The 17498-nt window shown below is 39.4% G+C and overlaps 2 protein-coding genes across 5 annotated transcripts in view; one reads left to right on the forward strand and one right to left on the reverse strand.

The window, feature by feature from the left end:
- Nucleotides 1-16000, reverse strand: part of ift80 (intraflagellar transport 80 homolog (Chlamydomonas)) — a 145220-nt gene extending 129220 nt beyond the window's left edge. Inside the window, exons 1-2 of one of the 3 annotated variants that reach the window (XM_078410068.1) lie at nt 15852-16000; nt 13479-13595 (exon numbers count right to left, since the gene is read on the reverse strand). In XM_078410068.1, the coding sequence (XP_078266194.1) occupies nt 13479-13518 (40 nt within the window). In that variant the 5' untranslated portion in view covers nt 13519-13595; nt 15852-16000. Of the gene's footprint in view, nt 1-8413; nt 8532-13478; nt 13596-15851 lie in introns of all 3 variants that reach the window. The other 2 variants (XM_078410069.1, XM_078410070.1) reach the window with 2 other exon arrangements.
- A 268-nt stretch (nt 16001-16268) lies between these two features.
- smc4 (structural maintenance of chromosomes 4) overlaps nt 16269-17498 on the forward strand; it is a 36959-nt gene continuing 35729 nt past the window's right edge. The window contains exons 1-2 of one of the 2 annotated variants that reach the window (XM_078410861.1): nt 16269-16280; nt 17217-17381. In XM_078410861.1, the coding sequence (XP_078266987.1) occupies nt 17240-17381 (142 nt within the window). In that variant the 5' untranslated portion in view covers nt 16269-16280; nt 17217-17239. Of the gene's footprint in view, nt 16281-16488; nt 16592-17216; nt 17382-17498 lie in introns of those variants that run through there. The other variant, XM_078410862.1, reaches the window with a different exon arrangement.

Consider the following 17498-nt stretch of genomic DNA (forward strand, 5'->3'; position numbering starts at 1 on the left):
GTGGTTTCAGCAATAATTCAGTGGGATGCCACTTTCGACCTTCTGCAATTTTGAAACTATATTTTCTGTTCCCACACTTGGTTTACTGTCTTTCGAGCAACTAACCACATATTCTATTTTCTGTCTGACTGCACATTCTCTTACCCAATTTCTTGACCTCTTTCATGGTCTCTAAACTTCCTGCTGGAAATTCGGGCACTTTGCAATACTTGCACCTACTCCCTCTGTTACCTCTTCAAAGAATTCAAAGGAGATGGAGAAATTAGATTTTCCCTTTCAAAATACATGCTAACGGTTCATTAATATATTTTAATGCATGTTTTCATTTTCTCTTTTGGTTGGAAGTTTTTTACTTTAGGCTTTCTTCTCTTCTTAAATAAAGATATGACATTAGCCATTTTCCAGTTCACTTGCATAACTATCAATTCTGCTGCCTGGAGGCAACTGCAAAAGTATGCAGAAATTGTAAATTTGTAGTCCGAAAAGTTCAAAATTAGAGTAATAAGCTTAGTTCTAGATGAACTGTCCATGATAAACTGTTTTTCATCTCCCCTTCCAATCCTTCCACCAATTAATTTCATTCCACACCCTTTGATTTTTACCTTCTACTAATAAATGCAAGTTTTTCCAACACGTCCATATTTTTGCAGCCCTGACAAGATCCTCAAAAATCTTCTGAACATGCTACCAAGCGCAAACAGATTTTTCCTGCAACATGGTGACACAACTGTATATTGGAGAGCCAGCACGATAAATAGTCCTGGCAATAACCACCTTGCTCTTATGTTCAATGCTAGATTAATAAAGGAAAGCATCCCTTATACCATTTTTACTGTCTCATTGACATACACTCTATGTGTCTCCCTCTTAATATCCTCTCAATTATTGTATCTTTGTTACTCTACAAGTCTAGCTTGGTCTGCAATTTTCTCTTGGTGTCCATGATTCAGAAAGGTATGTGACTTGGCAGAAAATGCACTGGAGATGTTATTCCCATTAACCTGGTGTCTTTGCAATTCTAAAAGGTGGAAGTCATTGTCTTGAGAGGTGGCGTTCAAAACCCCCCAGAAATTCTACAGTGTACATAGGAGGCGGTTCTATGATTTATAAAAAATTATGAAAGGAATCAATGTTAAAGGTGTATTAATTCCATCATATTCCTAATTTGTCCACCAGGGATAGTGAAGGCTCTTTGGAAAACCAGGAAGCCAGCCATTTGCAATCCATATCATTTGTGAATTGCTTAAAAAAAAAAAGAGCTAAGAGTTGCAGGACAGACTTTGTAAAATTGTATTGGCCTCTACATCTTGTTGGGGGGGGGGGGGGCTTGGAGGGGGGGAAATGTTTTCTACTCGTACTTTTTCTTTCCAAACTGGTTTTCAGTCTTCCTAGCTGAATGATCATTTAATTCTGTTGATGTTTAAATATGTCCATGCTGAATTTCATCAAATGGCACTGGAAATATCAGCTTATTCTCGTTTCATCTGTCAGCATATAACAAGATTGGTCCAAAATTAGAAAGATGAAATTCATTTCTGGAAACTGCGGGGGGGCTCTCCTCATTGTGAAACTTCACTGGATGAGAAAGCACGCCTCGCTCTCTATTATCAGTAAACATTATCTTCAACTGCTTCATCAAATGACCTTCAAACCAAGGTTGAGGTTGTTCACTGACAATTGCATAATGTTTAGTTCCAATCACAGTTCCTCAACACAAATGAAGCAGCCAACGACTGCTTAGAGCATGACCCAGGAAACATTTAAACATTGTCTGATAAGTCACAGGTAACTTTAATGCCACAAAAGTTGCAGATAATGACAGTCTCTAACACAAGGGAATCTAACCATCGACCCTTGACATTTAATGGAATGTATTGTCTTTCTGCTGACTGGTTAGCATACAACAAAAGCTTTATACTGTACCTCGGTACAGGTGACAATAAAATAAACTGAACTAATGCTATTACCAACAAAGAAGGGTCTCGACCCGAAACGTCACCCATTCCTTCTCTCCCGAGATGCTGCCTGACCTGCTGAGTTACTCCAGCATTTTGTGACTAAATGCCTAGCTAATATCCTGGTTAAATACCCGATGACCAGAAACTCAACTGTATCTGCCAAATATCATGGCTACAAGAAGTCGGAGGCTAGGCATCCTACAGAAAGTAGGATGGCAAACGTCCTGACATCTAAAAGCCTTTTTACCATCTGCAAGACACAAATCAAGGGCATGCTGGAATACGGAGACCTAAGGAACTGCAGATGCTGGAAATTTGGGCAGAACACAAATGCAGGAGAGAAAAAAATCAGTCCATCAGGCAGCATCAGCGAAGGGAATGGACAGACGATGTCTCAGCTCGGGACAGACAATGTCTCAGCTCGGGACCCCTTTTTTGGGTCCCAACCCAAAACTTCCAGTTCCGCCCCAGATGCTGTCTGACCTGCTGAGTTACTTTGTATTTTGCACATAATGGATTACCCTGCATTTATCCTGGATGTGTGCAGTGGTAACAACATAATAAAAATTGCTGCTTATTCTATTACTACACACCACAGATGTGGTCTATGGCCATCTATAGACCCTGCATTAGCTTGTGCTGCTGTTCAGTAGATTATGGCTGATTTGATCTTGGTCTCAACTCAAGTTGTGTACCTGCTGCCCATAACACACAACTCTCAATAGACAAATAACCTGGTCTATCTTGGCCTTGCACACATTCAACAATTCAGCCTTCACAATTCACTAGGGTAAGAAACTCCAAAGATTAATTTTCCTCATGGAAGAAAATAAGTCTTTGCCTCAAACAACTATCAACTTATTCAGAAACAATGTCTTCTAGTCCTAGAATTACTCGCAAGAAGTATCGTCCATACCCTATCCAGCCTCCAAAGAACTTTATTGTTCAATGAGATTCCCTCAGTCATTGAACTTTAGTGAGTCGAGGTCTAGTCTTCAGAGTGATACAGTGTGGAAACAGGCCCTTCGGCCCAACTCGCCCACACCGGCCAACAATGTCCCAGCTACACTAGTCCCACTTGCCTGCATTTGGTCCATATTCCTCAAAACCTGTCCTAGCCATGTACCTGTTTAACTGTTTCTTAAACGATGGGATAGTCCCAGCCTCAACTACCTCCTCTGGCAGCTTGTTCCATACACCCACCACCCTTTGTGTGAAAAAATTACCACTCGGATTCCTATTAAATCTTTTCCCCTTCACCTTGAACCTACGTCCTCTGGTCCTCGATTCCCCAACTCTGGGCAAAAGACTCTGTGCACCTACCCAATCTATTGGTACCAACCATTACCCTCTGCTTCCTTCCATGGAACCAATTTGCTATCCATTCAGCTATCTCTCTTTGGATCCCATGAGATCTAACCTTCCAGAGCAGCCTACCATGCGGAACCTTGTCGGATGCCTTACTGAAGTCCATGTACACAACATCTACAGCTCTGTCCTCATCGACCTTTTTGGTTATGTCTTCAAAAATATAAATCAGATTTGTGAGACACGACCTCCCACGTACAAAACCATGCTGACTATCCCTAATCAGCCCTTGCCCGTCCAAATGCCGTATATCCTATCCCTCAGAATACTCTCCAGTAACTTACCAACTACAGATGTTAAGCTCACCAGCCTATAATTCCCAGCATTTCCCCTGCAGTCCTTCTTGAAAAGAAGTACAACATTTGCCACCCCGCAGTCTTCCGGCACTTCTCCTGTATTTAAGGACGACTCGTAAATTTCAACCAGGGCTCCCGCAATTTCCTCTCTAGTTTGCCACAATGTCCTCGGATATATCAGATCAGGCCCTGGTGATTTGCCTCCCTTCAAACACAATAGTACCTTCAGTACTTCTGGGACTACCCCATCGTTTAAGAAACAGTTAGGCAGGTACATGGATAGGACAGGTTTGGAGGGATGTGGACCAAGTGCAGGCAAGTAGGACTAGTGTAGCTGGGACATTGTTGGCCGGTGTGGGCGAGTTGGGCCGAAGGGCCTGTTTCCACACTGTATCACTATGACTGGTAATATCACCCACAACATTAAACATTTGATATCTCCACTTCTACCAGTAGAGGAACAGAGTGCGCTAGGGTGCAACTTGCCAATATTCCCAAACCCATGACTTTCATGAGGGAATTAGCTGCATGCAAACATCACGCAACTTCTCCTTTGTGTCACATGCTCACCTAAATTGAAAATACACTGCTATTCCTTCGTCACTGGTGGATTCTTATCCAAGCACCAAGAGTACCTTCATAACTGACCACAATACATCATTGCCATTTTCTCAAGGACCTTTGGAGACAGACAATAAATGCTGTGCTTGCCTCTGTTTTACATATCACATTATTGGAGGGAAAAAACTTTGTAGAGTTAAATCAATTTTTACTTGCCAAATGAATGCTAAATCTAAACTCAAATGATGGAATATTTAAACATTTCTCAGTAAATATAATTTCCAAGCATTTTAATATTCAGTATTTGTCCTTTAGTTTTCATATTCATATCTAGGCATGCAAAGTAAAAAAATGACTTCTGCCATACAGGTTTAACTTATTCTTTTATTGCTAAAGTCAACAGTGCCTCCTTCAGCAAGCGAGAGTATAAAAAACTAGGACCTTTATTCACAAAATACATTCCTCTCCATTTGTCCAATTTTGTTTGAGATTTTTTGTTTTCCTATTGAAAGTACTGGATAATGCAGTTTGAACTGCAAAAGTACTGTGATAACATTAAATGTTTCTTTCCTGTCTTTTTCAATCTGAATAGACGCTAACAGTTTCACACGGAAATGTTGGCCCCATTTCTGATTTTCGTCTGCTCAAATATCCCAAACAATCCCCATGTCACTGACCAATATTCCCGATTAGCCTATATTTAATATCTGTTGGTCAATCAATTGTAAACCAGATTTTGCATTCTGTCTATTCTCTCTGGCACAATTTTTGTCTTGAAGTTAATCCAGATGTTAGTGTTATCCCATGATAGGTGTAAGATTTCAGCGTAGCAATTTTTCTTTTTTAAAAGTACCTTTCTTTGAAAGAGTGTACAAAATCATGAAAGGAATAGATTGGGTAGACGCACAGAGTCTCTTGCCCAGATTAGGGTAGTCGAGAAACAGAGGACAGAGGTTTAAGGTGAGGCGGGAAAATTTAAAAGGAACTTGAGGGGGTAGCTTTCTCACACAAAGGGTGGTGGCTGTATGGATTGAGCTGCAAGAGGAGGTAGTTGAGGAAGGTACTATTGCAACAATAAAGAAACATTTAGACAGGTACATGGATAGGACAGGTTTAGAGGGATATCCTAAGTGATAGGAGCAGAATTAGGTCATTCAGCCCATCAAGTCCGCTCTGCCATCCAATCATGATTGATCCATCTCCTTCCTCACCCCATTCTCCTGTCTTCTCCCCATAACCTCTGACACGTACTAATCTAGAATCTATCTGCCTCAAATATATCCACTGACTTTGCCTCCGCAGCCTTTGTGACAAAGAATTCCACAGATTTACCATCCTCTGACTAAAGAAATTCGTCCTCATCTCCTTCCTAAAAGAACGTCCTTTAATTCTGAGGCTCCGACCTCTATTCAGAGTCTCTCCCACTAGTGGAAACATCCTCTCCAAATCCACTCTATCCAAGCCTTTCACTATTCTGTATGTTTCAATGAAGTTCTCCCTCATTCTTCTAAACTCCAGCGAGTACAGGCCCAGTGCTGTCAAACACTCATCATATGTTAACCTACTCATTCCTGGGATCATTCTTGTAAACCTCCTCTGGACCCTCTCCAGAGCCAACACATCATTCCTCAGATATGGTGCCCAAAATTGCTCACAATATTCCAAATGTGGCCTGACTAGCGCCTTATAAATCCTCAGCATCACATCCCAAAGATATGGGCCAAATGCAGGTAGGTGGGACAAATGTAGATGGGACATGTTGGTCAGTGTGGGCAAGTTAGGCCGAAGGGCCTGTACGCACACTGTATAATTCTACGACTCCAATTTTTTTCTACCATTTTACCACGGTTACTTCTTAAAGTTGAGAAGCATTGCAAATTGTATTTCCTCCAGACAACTGATCAACAGATGTCTGAAAATGTGAACTAACATGCAATTGGATTATACAAGAGATATGGCCATCAGGATCTAAAATTACAAGATATAGATATATCCCAAACAAATAAGAGAACCTTCAAAACCAACAGATTTCTGACAAATCCCAGATTTGGCCATTAAGAAAGTTTTAACTCTTCCTTAAATTGTAGGAGACAGTTAATTGTGTAGTTGCATGTCAAAAATTTGCAATTTGACATTATTTAGACCTCTCCAGGGACCTGTGTAGATATGGCGCCATCTGGTGGATTTTATGGGCCCCTCATCCAGATGCCATTTACTCATTTTTTTATAAATATGTACTATCTCGTGAGGAGACATTGAAATTAAAGAACTATTTTTCATAACCCTGACACACATTCAGTGTCTCCAAACAATTCATAGAGGATGAAATAGTTCCGAACTGCAGTCACTGTTGTGCTTTAATCAAAGTGACAACTATTTTGCACGGTCCCACCAAAAGCCATGAGACCAGTAATCAAGTCAAGTCAAGTCAATTTTATTTGTATAGCACATTTAAAAACAACCCACGTTGACCAAAGTGCTGTACATCTGATTAGGTACTAAGGAAAAAAATGAAACATACAGTAGCACGCAAACAGTTCACAGCGCCTCCTCAATGAGCCTCAAACGCTAGGGAGTAGAAATAGGTTTTGAGCCTGGACTTAAAGGAGTCGATGGAGGGGGCAGTTCTGATGGGGAGAGGGATGCTGTTCCACAGTCTAGGAGCTGCAACCGCAAAAGCGCGGTCACCCCTGAGCTTAAGCCTAGACCGCGGGATAGTGAGTAGCCCCAAGTCGGCCGACCTGAGGGACCTGGAGTTAGAGAGGGGGGTTAGAAGATTTTTGATGTAGGGGGGGGGATGTCCATTTAGGGCTTTATACGTGAATAGGAGGAGCTTGAAGTTGATTCTGTACCGTACAGGGAGCCAGTGGAGAGAGGCCAGAATCGGGGTGATGTGGTCCCTTTTACGGGTACCCGTCAGGAGTCTCGCTGCGGCGTTTTGGACCAGTTGCAGGCGGGACAGGGAAGATTGGCTGATCCCAGTGTATAGGGAGTTGCAGGATCAAGGATCCATATTTGTGTCATTAGATGGAAAGAAAATGCCAGAGTCTCCATGCTCTTCTTCAAGTACAGCCACAGATGTCACCTGTGCTGGTGATTAAGATATGTAAATGTTTGACATTGTGGACTGGACAAAAGGAGGAGTATCTGCGATAGAGACCAAGTCAAGTGGGTGAATGGGGACAGTTAGAGGAACCATTACACTTTTTTGTCTGTATTGCGAGTTGATATTAGAATTAACAATAATGGTCATTTACAGAGGTGTGGGACATGCCCGGCAGATCAGGTTGTACTAATGCAAAGAGAAGACTGTGCCAGTATCACAGATAGATGACTTATAGTAGAAATGGCCAGTTCTCTGAAACTCATAGAAAGTGATCTTCTCTACAGTACTCGATGCTGGAGAATTTGACATCGAGCCCTGACTGCCTCAAAGTTACCTCACTTTCTGTCTGCGTCAGAACGAAGTTTCTGCTGCGAATCATCCCTATGTCCTCTTTATCATTTCCAGCACGTCTGCAAAGTTAAAACCACTTTTGGAAAAAGTATTTATTTCCCAGTTCTAAAGAAGGATCTCTGACCTGAAGAATTAATTGGGTTTCTTTCCACAAATGCTGCCTGATCTGCTGAGTGTTCACTGCATTTTTTGTTTTTATTTCTGATTTCCAGCAAATTTTCATTTATTGCTGAATTTCATTTGGAGTCCAATGGTAGAACAGCCCAGTGTTCCACTATAGTAATACTAGATCCTGATCTGAGGCCATATCAGTGACACCAATGCCGAGGATAGCCTGAACTGATGTTTATTAGTAAAAATACTGGGAATGGAGGATCCACATTATAGATATCATTGAATCTTTGTAAGCAAATTGTTGCACACATACAGTAAACACAACCACTAACCGCAAATGATTCAGATTGCATCTGCAAGTTGCTGGTTGGGAAGCAACAAGGAGGACCATTATTGTTAATTCTAATATCAATAACGTATTCAAAGATGGTTTGTTTTGGTTTCACCAAGTACACTGCTCCAATCTAATTGATGATTTAATCTAAACATTGAATTAAGAGCCAAATGTCAAAGGTGAGGTAAAAAGTGAGTTGATCTGGATATTCATCCAATGTTTCACCAAGTGTTATTTTGAAGACCCTTAATAAAACTTGTCAATATCAAGAGGAAAACCCTTCACACCTGACACTAGTCACTGGACACCATTCATCCTTGCCTACCAGGGAGATGAAAGCAGTGTTCTGATTCCAAATACATTCAAACATTTAATCAATGGCATTCCTTCCATCAGAAGTGGTGCCATTCTCAGATGACGGATCTCAGTTCCACTTGCAATATCTACAAAGCAAATGTTGGAAATCAAAAATTAAAACTAATCACAGCAAGTCTTCAGATCAATCTCTATGCAGAGAGAAACTATTCAAATTTCAGTCCAAAGATATTTTAATCTTTTGTCAGTTCATTAGTTCGGACTAAAGATGATCAGTGTGAAATATTAACTCAATTTCTCTCTGTATAGATGCTGCCTGACTCACTGAATATTTTCAACTTTTTGCATTTCCTCAGATATTGAAGCAATCAAAGCTCTCATTCATCCGATAACATCCAACTTTAGCTGTTCAGTGACATATAATTTGCAAATTTGTGACGTAGATATCTGCCCTTGAGATTCAGTGGTGTCATCAACACTAATCTCTCACCATCAACGTTCTGAAAGTCAACTCTCCCCAAACTTATTACATGCACCACCTAAAAGATGCATAGTATCAACTTCAAGATCCTCACAAAATCTCACAATATTCTGACTTGGACATATTTTGGCCTCCCTCTACTGCTGCTCTTTTCAAATGCTGGAATACCCAATCTAAAAGCAATGCAAGAACATCATTAACATACAAGCTGCTTTGGTGATGGTTATCACCATTTTAAGTGAAACTACTAACGTGTAATACCTAACCACCTTCGCCAGATACCATCAAGAAAATGCTTTAAAAATGAATTTCCCCCTCATATTGTTGAAGTTGATCCCTTGGTTAACAGCAGCTTTCAGTTTCTACTTAACTTTTTGTCTCTACTTTCAAAGTAGGGTTATTGTCAGTGCCTCTTTGAACCTTGGGTTATTCCACAATAAAACACAGTGCATTTTTCTTTCTGCATCGAAACATAGACCCATTGCATTGTTTACCGTTTCTAACATTAGAAAACCGGGCAACGCTAAATCTACTGCTCAATTTCTACAATCATAAGTATTTCAAAAAACCTGTAGCGGCAACTTAGTCTTTCCCAATAAAGTCCTTAAGCTTACCGTTGACGAAGGAGGTGGGGCTATATTTCTTTTTTGACGCAAAAACAACAGAGAGATCTTCACGATATTGCAGTTTAGTCAGTCGTTTATTGAAGTAGCAATACAAAACAGATTAGTATATCTCCCGTCGCTAACTTGTTTGTTTGGTAAGAACTTAGTACCTCACCGTCACTCCTTCGTATCCTGTTACTGACTTACTAAAACCCTATGTTTAGTAGGCTTGGCTTGTATGGCCTGCTAGAACCCTATGTCTAGCAGACACCTGGTGTCACTGAAGCATTACGTCAGTGCTGGGTGAATTATACTCATAATTCTGGCCCCTCCCATTCCATATACATAAGCCTAGTATTATCTCACGACAACCCCCTGGTGTCCAAAAATAATACAGCAGGAAACAAAGAATATAATATGCTAAAATAGCTTATAAACACAAAATGGCTCCTACAAAACTAAACATACATCCTGATTACCTTTTCCTAAGATATTTCATTACACTAACTGCTTAAAATCATATCCAATCTTACACTAATAGCCCAGTACCCTTGTCCTCTCTGCCTTATCATGGCCCCTGAAACCCAAAAATCAATTCCTCCATAACCTCCTTCAGCTCTGGACTCTATCTCCATTATTTTGCCAATTCTTCTCTCATTGTTATTAGCAACCACACTTTGTGCAGTGCTCAAAGATTATCTCCTTCACTCCACCACTCTTCTCCCATTTCCCTAGGATTCACCACCTTTAAAATATTTCTTAATTTAGCTCAGCATTGTATTTTGGCAGTCGATCCAATTATGATATTGTCTGCATTATTTGCCCTTCACCTTTTGGCATAATTGAAAAGAAAACTAAAACAGCCACTGCATTTACAATGTTTTATTTTGTTTTGATATATCATGCTTTTTAAGTAGATTTATCTGGTTGTAGTTCTTACCAAACAAGTTAACGACGGGAGATATACTAATCTGTTTTGCATTGCTACTTCAATAAACGACTGACTAAACTGCAACGTCGTGAAGATCTCTCTATCAAGAAAGTTAGATTCTACAACATTAGTCAACAGTTCATGTGCACTAAACAGAGGTTAATCACTTCCCATTGACAGGCAAGGTGCTAAGAATGCATTTATATTCATCAACAGCTGAATGAAATTAACAGGGGACTGACATGAAATATTCTGCCTATACTGGATTTCAATCCAAGATCCGCAAGACCATTTATTCACCTGTAACTTTTAACTTGTAGTTGCCTGGTAATATTCTCACTTTTGTTGGATAGAGCAAATAACAATTTGGTGACAAATATTCCTGTAAGAATTTCGGATGCAGATGTACAGAGAGGGTATAAATGTACAGTTTAACATGTGTGACATTTGCTGCAGTTTGTATATTTTATTGGACCAAATTATTTATTAAAATTATTGTAAACTTCACAAATTACAGATATGGCAGCAAAAGGGACACGAGATCAGGTGTAGTGTCCAATTGCAAAGGAGAATTTTTTCCAGGGCCATTATCCTTGAAGGGCAGTATTGTTTCACACTCGGATAGGCCAAGCACAGCCTCTCTTTGAATTCAGGAATGGAAATAGAAACAAGAAAACACTGGAAATATTCAGCAATTCAGGCAGCATCTGTAGAGAGACAAATAGAGAGAAAAAGACTGGCGATCTTTCACCCAATCCCGAGAAAAGTTGAGACAAAAGTTGTAAAGGAAGTAAGAGGAGAGCAAATAACAAAGGGACTGGACTTGGTTTCAGATCTTTGAGCCGAAAAACTTAAGCTTGATTCTCTCCCCAAGATGGTGTCCGACTCGCATATTTCCAGCTTTTGTTGCCTTATTCTGATCTGATCACCAACTGATCATTTAAATTCATGAAATAAATTGCCAACTGTGAAATCTTACCCCAAATATCACTCAGAGATGAGGAGAAAAATAAGGTGAAGACTTTAAAATGTCCAAAATTATGGTAACATTTCTCAATTTCCAGGCAGTTAATGAAACTCCTATATTTACAAATATGTTTTCACATCCTCAAGATGGTCCAAAGACCTGTACAGAAAATCAACCATGTTAAAGTGTATTTTGTTGTTTCGTAGACAAAGTAATAATGCACTACTAAACTACTGAAAAGTTCATCAGTTATCAATGCATTGAGCCAGTTGCAGCGTAAACTTAATTTAGTCATAGTTTTTTTGTTTCTTCTCCAAAGCATGTTAACCGATTCTAAATGTTCCCCTATACTTCCATGGCCAATCCCGGAAGCTGTGGAGATGATCAAATTCATCTTGAAAGCGATTCGATTGGATTACATGACAAAAATCACAAAATAATGAAAACCTGTTAGATGGTGCATATCTGGGTTTTCCAAGAATATTTGAAGGGCCGGTAGATGTTTGACTAAAAAAAACTTTTACTAGTTTGGCGGAAAATTTATTAATGAACATAGTTAAGTAATGAATATAGAATTATTACAGCATAAGAGATAGGCCATTCGGCCCATCAAGTCTACTCCGCCATTCAATCATGGTTGATCTATCTCTCCCACCTAACCCCATTCTCTTGCCTTCTCCCCATAACCTCGGACACCTGTACAAATCAAGAATCTATCTATCTCTGCCTTACAAATATCCACAGCCTTCTGTAGCAAAGAATTCCACAGATTCACCACCCTCTGACTCAAGAAGTCTCTCCTCATCTCGTTCAGAAAAGAACGTCCTTTAATTCTGAGGCTATGACCTCCTGTCCTAAACTCTCCCACTAGTGGAAACATCCTCTCCACATCTACTCTATCCAAGCCTTTCACTTTTCTGCATGTTTCAATGAGGTCCACCTTCAGTCTTCTAAACTCCAGCGAATACAGGCTCAGTGCCGACAAATGCTCATCATAGGTTAACGTACTCATTCCTGGGATCATTCTTGTAAACCTCCTCTGTGCCCTCTCCAGAGCCAGCACATCCTTCCTCAGATATGGTGCCCAAAATTGCTCACAATATTCCAAATGCGGCCTTACCAGCGCCTTATAGAGCAGCGCCTTATAGGCAGTTTACACCCCTCTCTAAACTGTACAGGCTGGTGGGGTCATTTTTCCTTCTGGCACAAAGGAAACTGAGGGTAACCTTCAACAGGTGTATGAAATCAGGAGGCCCATAGAAAAAGTTAATGGTCGCAGTTTTTCCCCCCAAAGTAGGAACATTTAAAACTAGAAGACAAAGGTGAGAGGGGAAAGATTTGAAGGGGACTTGCAGGGCAACCATTCAAATCGAGAATACATAGAATGAACTGCCAGAGGAAGTGGTACAGATGGGTACAATTATAATCATTAAAAGACATTTGGGCAGGTACATGGATAGAAAAGGTTTAGAGAGATATGGGCCAAATGATGGTAAACGGGATTGGCTCATGTAGGGAACCTGGTTGGCATGGCTGAGATGGGCCAAAGGACTGGTTTCTATACTGTATAATTCTGACTCTATTAGCCACTGAACATCCAAAATAAACAGAAATTGCTGGAAATATTAAACAGGTCTGGAAACAGATTTAGTGTCTCAGGTCAAATGATCTTTCTGAACTAGAAAAGGTTTAGTTACATATGTAATGCTGTTTTATACAATAGTTGCAATGGAATTTCGTTCAAATATGCACTCGCCTGTATAGTTTTGAATGACAATAAAGTTATATATTCAATCATTCATTCATTTACATCAATTGCAAATGCATCATAATGCATTTAAGATCATAATTTGTTAAAAAGTGTGATTTCATTATCAAATTAGGAACAACAACAAAAATCAACCCAAAGTGTGTCTCCAAATAAAATAATGTTTTTTTAAAAAATCAACTAATACATACACAAGTTGGAAACTATAGATGTGCTTTGACAATAGTCTGCCAAAGACATGTCAATTCTCCCAATTAAAAACAAAGGATTTTATTTTTTAATTCCTATTACAAAAGCCCCAAAAATACATTATTTCAAAAGGATATGTTTTGGTTCTTTCAGGAATGATGTCTTCAGTCTCATTGTTTAGAAAGTGGGTTAGTTGCAATGATTAAATTAACTCCAAAAGCAGTTGGAGTCCCACTAATTGTCTTTGGTGGCTGCCAAATTTGAGGAAAAACATCATCAAGTTGCACATACTTGGTAAATATCAATAAAACAGAAACACAGACTATATAAACAAATTTGAAATCCGCATAAAAGTCACAAATTATTATTTTCCCGAAGAGTATTTTACTGAAACAATATATTCTTTTACTGCAGCCATACAAGGACATAAATTTTGAACATTTAAAAATGTTAATGAATCCCCAAAATCCTGAATCATCAAGAGGTTCATATTAGTTATGAAGCCGAAGCAATTAAGTTGCATGTTTCTCACAACAGATCCAATGACAAAGCATTAAGCCCCAACAAATTAAAAAAATATTAACTCAGAACTGAAGTCTGAAGAAGGGTCTCGACCCGAAATGTCACCCATTCCTTCTCTCCTGAGATTCTGCCTGACCTGCTGAGTTACTCCAGCATTTTGTGAATAAATACCTTCGATTTGTACCAACCAGCATCTGCAGTTATTTTCTTAAACTCAGAACTGAATATTTTTGGCTTTCTGAATAGTTTGTCAATTGCATGCAGAGCAAGTTATCAAGTCTATTAACTTCCAATTGGGCAACATCTATTTTACGCTAAATCAACCTAACGTGCTTCACAAGAGTTTTAATTAAACAAAATCTGACACCAAACCCCAAAAATTAAGTAGTCAAAAATATATTAAAAATAGTGGGTTTTAAAGAGCCTTCAGAAGACTATTTAGAAACAAGAGATACGGTTGAATGAAACACCATGATCTTTTCTGATGCAGCTTACTTTTGAGAAAGAAACAGCTGCAAGCTTTTAGCATGGCGCAGCAATGTTCTTCTATTGATGATAAACATTTCTATTCGCTACTAGCTTTTAAAAGTGCATTTACACATCATTTACAACAACTATCTGGCAAAGACATGTTTAATTCTCCCAATTAAAAAGGATGTTTTAAATGCCTGTTACAAAACAAAACAAAAATATCTTTTATGAAGGAAATGTTTCTGTTTTCTCTTGAACGATGTATTTAGAAATTGAGTTAAGATTTAACTCAAAAGAATGGAGGAAAGATGTTTCCGTGCTTTTTGATTCTAATTCAGTTAAAACAGCTGTTTAATAGACACAATTCAAGTGCTGCTTTACAAAAAAAGTGACACAAACTGTTTGCCCTACTGGCAATAATGGGCCGCAATATCATTTCTTTAGAAACTGAATTAAGAGGAAATTGAGAAAAGGAATAGTTTAGATGGAGGAATCATGGTTAGCATGAAGGGCCAATTTCCCTGCTGTATGACTTTAATGGAGATTAAACAACTGTTTAATAGAGGCACAAGAAACTTCAGATACTCGTTTACTAAGGGAGAACGAGGCGAATGTTGGAGTAAATAATTGTTTGCCCTACTGGCAATAATGGGTCACAATATCATTTCATTAGAAATTGAGTCAAGATGAGGATATTAAAAAAAAGTTTAATTTAGAAAGATATGGGCCAAACTGGGGAAAATAGGATAGCTCAGATGTAGCATCTTTGTCGGTATGGATGAATTGTGCCGAAGGGCCTGCTTCCTGCTGTATGACACCAATGTAGCTTAAACAACTGTTTAATAGAGTCACAAGAAACTTCAGATACTCGTTTACAAAGAGAGAGCCACATACAAAGTGCTAGAGTAAACACAACGGTTTGCCATACTGGCAATAATGGGCCACAATACCATTTTATTAGAAATTGAGTTAAGATGAAGAAATTGGGAAAAGGTTTAATTTAGAAAGATATGGGCCAAACAGGGGAAAATAGGATAGTTTAGATGGGGCATCTTGGTCGACATGGACGAGTTGGGACGAAGGGCCTGTTTCCCTGCTTTCTGACTCTAATGGAGCCCAAACAACTGTTTAATAGAGACATAAGAAACTTCAGATACTAGTTTACAAAGAGAGATACACCCAAAGTGCTGGAACAAACAACTGTTTGCCCTACTGGCAATAACGGGCCACAATACCATTTCAAATCAAAACAAACACGGGGGTTATGCTTGGTGAGCACGACGACGACGACGCAGAAGTGAGGATCCCTGTCGTTTCATAAGTGATGGAGCACAATTAGGCCATTCAGCCCATCGAGTCTACTCCGCCATTCAATCATGGCTAATCTTTCTCTCCCCTCCTAACCCCCCCCCCCCTCCTACTCCCTTCTCCCTATAACCCCTGACACCCCCCCCCCCCAAAAAAAAAAACGCGCGGCTGGTTGGCCATTGAGGCGACGACGACTACTACTTTACCTCAAAGGATGCAAAAGGAGAAGATGTCCGCGGTTTGTTTTGTTTTTGCTCCACTGTCGCCTCAGCCACTCGATGCAGTGGTGATGCTCCGCTCGGCGAGCACGCGCACGGCCCATCGCGCGCGCGCTCTCTCTCTCTCTCTCTCTCTTGCTCGCTCGCGCGCGCGGCCGCTGCCTGGCAACCGCAACCGAAAAAAAAACCCAAACGCGTGTGACTTTTTTTTACAATATTAAAAAAAATTTAAAACCCGGTTTATATATTTTTCACTCGCGGGCAGAGTTGAAGGTGCCGATCTGTCGGATTTTGAATTTGTTTTTTTTAAAGTTGGCATCGGCCCCATTTATTCAAACCGGCTTACCCACAATGCTTTGTCCTCCAACGAATTTCAGTCAAGTTTAGTTTTCGGCGCCATTTTCGACTGGGACCGAGGTGAGCGCTCGAATTTATCCTCAATTTATTCCTTTATTTTTTATTTTCCGCGCCCCAAAACGATCGAAAAATCATCCTTAAATTTTTTAAAAAATAACAGTAAGCCGTTCGGGCCTCAAAGTCGGAAATCGAATTGATTTCGGGGGTATTTATTGCAGTGGAAGCGAAATCTTTTTTTTAGCGGGATGAGATGCATGACAAATTTGTAAACATGTTGTTTCAGGGAAGTGGTTCTTAACTGCAATCTTTTCTCCCCCTAATTTGCTTTATTGCTTTGGTTTAAAACTTTGGGTGATGTTAGTGTGCCCCCGGTGAGTAATTAACTACTATTGTAAAATTGAATCTGGATTTTAAACACTTTTTTAAAAAAAAATGTATTTTGTATTTGTTTTTTCCCATCTACAGTGTAATTTAAAGATTTTTTCCGTATCTGGTACATTTTTCAAAAGTAAAACCATTTGTTTCGTCCGGAGGTCTAATATTGGGCAGGAACCATGAAAAAATTTGTTTTTCTAAGATTTTGTGCGCCTATTTAATCTGAGAGTGACGTAGACTGGCTGGAATATACGTCGTAATGTACCGATTTTTTTAAACATTTGATCAAAGATTGTAAATCCGTTATTTTAAATAAATGCTGTACCCTGTAGCAAAATTTTGTTAATGTGCAAATTGTTTATGGATGATTTTATACCTTGCCTTTAAACATCATCATGTGGTATCGGATTGCAGAAAAGTAAAGTACATTCTAATCTGATTAAAATTGTTGTAAATGTATATTTTAGCAATGTTTTTTTCTGAAGACTTTTAAGAACAAAAGCTTTCGTTTCATCTCTAACATACCCCCCTCAACCCGTCTTCGTGAGTTTGCGTTTTGAAAGGGGAAGCAATTGAATGCCCGTGATGGGATGACTTGTATTATTTTTTTCCTTTCTTTAGCAATTTATAGTCTAGGTTATACCATGCCTGCCAAAATGAAATATTCCACAGCAAAGCAAAACGCAAAACTTGGTCCGGTGGGACCAGAGCCCTTGGATGCGACTGACAACGGAATGGATATCCAACAAAAGGCAACCACATCAAATGTAGATGAAGTTAGAATAGGTACATGAGTTCAATTTCTTCGTTTATGCTGGATATTTTTTGTGTATATAAGTCATTCGTTGTTCAAAAGAACGGATTTCACTCCTTGGAATATTTTAAATCAATTAAAGTTTGCGG

The sequence above is a fragment of the Rhinoraja longicauda genome, chromosome 13 (assembly GCF_053455715.1).
Source record: "Rhinoraja longicauda isolate Sanriku21f chromosome 13, sRhiLon1.1, whole genome shotgun sequence".
Lineage (NCBI taxonomy): Eukaryota > Metazoa > Chordata > Chondrichthyes > Rajiformes > Arhynchobatidae > Rhinoraja > Rhinoraja longicauda.